Source organism: Symphalangus syndactylus, chromosome X, assembly GCF_028878055.3.
Source record: "Symphalangus syndactylus isolate Jambi chromosome X, NHGRI_mSymSyn1-v2.1_pri, whole genome shotgun sequence".
NCBI lineage: Eukaryota > Metazoa > Chordata > Mammalia > Primates > Hylobatidae > Symphalangus > Symphalangus syndactylus.
Window position 1 is genome coordinate 138,378,501 of NC_072447.2, and position 5,685 is coordinate 138,384,185.

The window sequence follows — 5,685 nt, forward strand, 5'->3', positions numbered from 1 at the left end:
GGGATGAAGTGTGTTGGTTATTTTTGTTTTGTCCACCTAGATATATCCTGTAACCTTTTCTGCAAGCTATGTGCCCTAGGAGACTGAGGCTTGTAGACTACATTACCTGGGCTTCCTTGCCTTCAGCTAATAGTTGGGTTTGGCCAGTGGTAGGCAACTGCAAGAAATCCAAGAGTGGGAGGAGAGAGGCCAACCTCACCACAAGCTTTACTTGTCACTGTGTCTCTGGCAGTAGATTTCTCACTCTACAATTATAACTGTTAGTTAGTGGTGTTTTTTAGTGCTAGCCAATAACACTATTCCTTCCCCTTGCCACTGAAATTCCAGGTTTCCTAAAAACTTCCCATTCTTGCTGATCCAAACAGCCTATGTGGTATTTTCTCTCTGCCTACATATGCAAATGGTTCCTTTATTAGAGTATGACTACTTGAACTATCTGATTCAAATTCTGTTTGCTGTTAGGTCCCAAATTGATATGGTAGTATATTTTTTAAATCCTTGTATAGCAGACTCCTGTGGTGTTCTTCCTGTATCCCCTCAGGTCTCACCTCTAAATCTCAAGGCAAGTTACTAAAAACACCCATGACTCTTGGCTCTGCAGAGCTAAGTCTCACCTTTGGATCTATAGGGCTACTTACTACACATGACTCTCTGTCTTAGGGGCTTTTTTTCTCACCTTTGGACCATGCTGGACATCAAACAAGGCAAGATGGAGGTGACAGAGATTTATATCACCCCTGGGGGAAGTGCTTTAACAAGTATGGTTGGGTATTTGGTGGCTAAATACCCCCAGCCTCTTCACCCTACACTCGGGATGAATGTGAGGTATGCGTTCCACACAGTCTCCCACAGGGTCCCCCTGGGAATTAGCCCCAATTGCCCACAGTGGTAACCTGCTAGATCGTTCTCCCCACCTTTGATTGGCTGCCTTCCTTGTATGTTTCACGTCTCCACATCCCTACCAGTGCTATCTGGGACTCCATTCCAAGTAAGCACTTTCTACTCAAGTGTGTCTCAGGGTCTATTTCCAGGGAAAGCACACTTGAACACCTTGCATGCTAATTCACCCTCACACTTGAATGTCTGGCTAAAAGTAATGTAGGCTCAAAATTACTTTGCACCAAAAATTCAAAGACAATTCTTTATTTCTGGGGCATTTCTAGTTGCTTCATTAGCTCCCTTTATCTTGAGAGAATTCCCTCCCCCCTTTACAAACCACTCCCATTTTAAATTCACTTTTGATTCCAACTTTTAACCACTGCCTACTCCAAACATCAAGGGAGACAAATCAAGACCTCTAAGTGGGCTCCTTAAAGCCCCCTCCCAATAGAAATTTAGGGCTGCAGGGCCTCTCCACGTGTCCACTCAGCCTCCCTTCCAGCTTCTCTAAACAGGGCCCCTGTTTACTCCAGCACCCCCAGACTCTGCAACATTAGTAAACACCCTTTCAAGAGGGAGTAGATAGAGTTCATCGGCTTGTGACCTCTGGTAGCCCAGAGATGGCTCAGAAGTCAAGAAACCACGTGAACAAAAGCCACGTCCAACCAAAAGCAACACAGCTTCCGTTTGTAATGGTTGCATCAGGGGAAGGATTTATTGATCCACACTGTTTTCTTGGATTTTCCATCCTCGCCGGAGGGCAGAGGTGAGTTGATGGCATGGTGTGTTGGCAAAGGCCAGCTCCAGCCTGGTGTGGCTTGTGCCAGCGTCCACAGTGACTCTGTCAGATCCGTGTCATTTTTTGTGATTCCCAAGCTATCTACTGAGTAAAATGCTCAGCACGGATTTAGCGGCCAGGCTGGGTCTTAAGTATTCATTTGCCTTCCTCCTGATGCTCTGTGCAGATGTGCTGGGACCTACTTCAGAGTGTCCCTGAGCCATGACTGCTAGACTCCACAGACGGCTTCAGGAAGACAGCACAGAAAAGACACCTGTGAAAGTTGATGGAATCCAGAATTACCTGAAGAAGAAGCACCAAGTAGTCCTTGAAACCCCTCCGCATTTCCCCTCCCTAACACACACACACACACACACACACACACACACGCACGCACACGCGCTTGACCAAAAGAGTCGGCTTTGCATGAATATATTTCTAGAATCTCTATGTTGGTCCGTGGACATGTCTATCAATTCCTGTTTCATTTACTAATCCTACAGAGTAAGTTTCAAGTCCAGAATGACAAGCTCCTCCTTTTACATAATCCTTCACATTTTTTGCAGTATAATTTCATCTGGTCTTCCAGTTACACAAACACTGAAAATTCTGCTGCGACTTATGATTAGGATTGCACTGGATTTACTGATTTATTTAGAGGAGAATTGATGCCATTGCAAAAATTGATCTTCACTTTTACCTCGTTGCACTGCTGAGAGCAAGATGGGTCATCAGCAGCTGTACTGGAGCCATCCGCGTAAATTCGGCCAGGGTTCTCGCTCTTGTCACGTCTGTTCAAACCGGCATGGTCTGATCCGGAAATATGGTCTCAATATGTGCCGCCAGTGTTTCCGTCAGTACACGAAGGATATCGGTTTCATTAAGTTGGACTAAATGATCTTCCTTCAAAGGATTATCCAAGGCATCTACTGAATGAAAAACCATGATAGTTCTTTGTACATAAAATAAACATTTGAAAAAAAACATTGATCTTCATTTTCAGAAAAATGTAGTATTTTAAAATCTTATTTGAATATTCAAACTGGAAGCTCATAAAAAGTTGCATGTGTGTTTTCCTTATATGTGTCTTCATCATTTTTCTAGGTGTTTCATGACGATTGTGATGAATGTAAGTAAGATATTTTATTTCTATTATATTCCCTATTTATTGGAAGACTATGTAAATTTTTCATTTATTTATTTTTGTCGTAGAGATGGGATGATCACCTTATGCTGCCCAGGATGTTCTTGAACTCCTGGGCTCAAGCGATCTACCCCACTCAGCCTTCCAAAGTGCTGGGATTATAGGCATAAGCCACTGTGCCTGGCCTACAATGCAAATTTTTATGCTTTTAGATCCTGTCAGTCAGCCTCTCCTGGCCTACTTCCTAGGTGATTGCCTTGGTTTTCTAGGATGTCAGTTCCTTAAAAGAAAAACAGTTTTCCACTTTCTTTCTTAATAAAATATTTCTATACCTATAAGTTCTCTTCCCTCTTCAAATTGTTTAGGACACTGAACATGGCCTCATGGTCTTTACATGATTCTACATGGGGTAGAAGAAAACTGGGAAGACTGAGCCTTCCTTCCCTGTCACTCAAGAAAGGGAGTGTGCTGGGTCCCTTTACAGGAACCTCAATTTCCTCAGTTCTTACATAAGATTGAGTGGGCAGCCAGTGTGTAGGCAAGCCATGTCTCCTCATAATAGTCATTTCAGTTCCTCATGAGAACCCCATTACAAAAAACACAAAGCCCTGTCCTTACTGTTGTCCCTCTGTGTGATGGTTAATACTGAGTGTCAACTTGATTGGATTGAAGGATGCAGGGTGTTGACCTTGGGTGTGTCTGTGGGGTGTTACCAAAGGAGATTAGAATTTGAGTAAATGGGCAGACCTACCCTTAATCTGGTGGCCACAATCTAATCAGCTGCCAGCAAATATAAAGCAGGCAGAGAAAAGTGAAAGGTAGAGACAGGCGTAGCCTCCCAGTCTACGTCTTTCTCCTGTGCTGGATGCTTCCTGCCCTCCTGGTGATGAAAGTGATAATGTGGCTGGGCACAGTGGCTCACACCTGTAATCCCAGCACTTTGGGAGGGCGAGGCGGGCTGATCACCTGAGATCAGGAGTTCAAGACCACCCTGGCCAAAATGGTGAAACCCTGTCTCTATTAAAAATACAAAAAATTAGCTGGGCATGGTGGTAGGCACCTGTAATCCTAGCTACTTGGGAGGCTGAGGTAGGAGAATCACACGATCCCGGGAGGTGGAGATTACAGTGAGCTGATATTATGCCATTGCACTCCAGCCTGGGCAACAAGAGCAAAACTTCGTCTCAAAAGAAAAAGAATGTGATAATGAGAGCAAAATTTTTGCTTCCTGTTCCCATGACATTACATTCTGCTGGCCTAGAGGTCTTAGTTCCAGAGGGAGGAATGCTGCCACTAGGAGACACAACGATTCCATTAGAGTGGAAGTTAAGGTTGCCACCTGGACACTTTGGGCTCCTCCTACCTTTAAGTCAACAGGCTAAGAAGGAAGTTATAGTGTTGACTGGGGTGACTGACCCAGACTATCAAGATGAAATCAGCCTACTACTCCACAATGGAGATAAGAAAGAATACACATGGGCTGGGCACGGTGGCTCATGCCTGTAATCCCAGCACTTTGGGAGGCTGAGGCGGGTGGAACACTTGAGGTCAGGAGTTCGAGACCAGCCTGGCCAGCATGGCAAAACCCTGTCTCTACTAAAAATACAAAAATTAGCCAGGCGTGGTGGCACGCACCTGTAATCCCAGCTACTCAGGAGGCTGAGGCAGGAGAATTGCTTGAACCCGGGAGGCAGAGGTTGCAGTGAGTCGAGATTGTGCCACTGCACTCCAGCTTGGGTGACTGAGCAAGACTGTCTCAAAAAAAAAAAAGTGTACACATGGAATACAGGAGATCCATTAGGGCTTCTCTTAGTATTACCACGCCCTGTGATTAAGGCCAATGGGAAACTACAACAGCTCAATCTAGGCAGGACTACAAATGACCCAGACCCTTCAGGAATGAAGGTTTCAGTCACTCCACCAGGAAAATAACCACGACCTGCGGAGGCGCTTGCTGAAGGCAAAGGGAATAGAGAATGGGTAGCAGAAGAAGGTAGTCATCAATACCAGCTATGACCACGTGACCAGCTGCAGAAATAAGAACTATAGTTGTCATGATTATTTTCTCCTTTTGTTAAAAACATGTTTGTGCATGTATACACTTTTACTAAGTAAATATCTTTATTTTATTTCCTTTTCCTTTATCGTGTGATATAAGATTTATTGACTTTATATCAGCATTTACTATTGTTAACTTTATGTAATGATATTTGGGTTGGGGATTGGTGCGTTTCCAGTTGTATGAAGGATAGTTGTATTATGTTAGACATAATTATGACCTTATTATTGTCTTTATTTGAAGATTATGTGTGCTCCCAGGAGATGTGTATGGGTTCAAGTTGACAAGGGGCGGACTTGTGATGGTTAATACTGAGTGTCAACTTGATTGGATTAAAGGATACAGGGTGTTGATCCTAGGTGTGTCTACAGGGTGCTGCCAAAGGAGATTAGCATTTGAATAAGTGGGCTGGGGAAGGCAGACCCACCCTTAATCTGGTGGGTGAAATCTAATCAGCTGCCAGCAAATATAAATCAGGCAGAGAAATGTGAACGGTTGAGACGGGCCTGGCCTCCTAGTCTACATCTTTCTCCCCTGCTGGATGCTTCCTGCCCTCCAACATCGGACTCCAAGTTCTTCAATTTTGGGACTCAGACTGACTCTCCTTGCTCCTCAGCTTGCAGACAGCCTATTGTGGGACCTTGTGATCGTGTAAGTTAATACTTAATAAACTCATATTATACATATATATATATCCTATTAGTTCTGTCCCTCTAAGAGAACCCTGACTAATACACTTGGACAGCCTGGAAAATCATGTCCTGAATCTAGACAATACTCACATTGGTCACACTTTAATGGCAACAATATAGTTATCCTAGATCA

General features: G+C 44.0%; 1 protein-coding gene across 1 annotated transcript; it reads left to right on the forward strand.

Annotated features, from left to right (window-relative positions):
* Positions 1 to 2,363: 2,363 nt before the first annotated feature.
* Positions 2,364 to 2,641, forward strand: LOC129476204 (small ribosomal subunit protein uS14-like). The gene has a single exon (XM_055268901.2). It carries the CDS (start codon positions 2,381 to 2,383, stop codon positions 2,549 to 2,551), a length of 171 nt encoding a protein of 56 aa, XP_055124876.1. The 5' UTR covers positions 2,364 to 2,380; the 3' UTR covers positions 2,552 to 2,641.
* The last annotated feature ends 3,044 nt before the right edge of the window (positions 2,642 to 5,685 follow it).

Bases quoted from the DNA above. Each gene is read 5' to 3' on its own strand.
- LOC129476204 (XM_055268901.2), top strand. From the start codon at position 2,381: ATGGGTCATCAGCAGCTGTACTGGAGCCATCCGCGTAAATTCGGCCAG.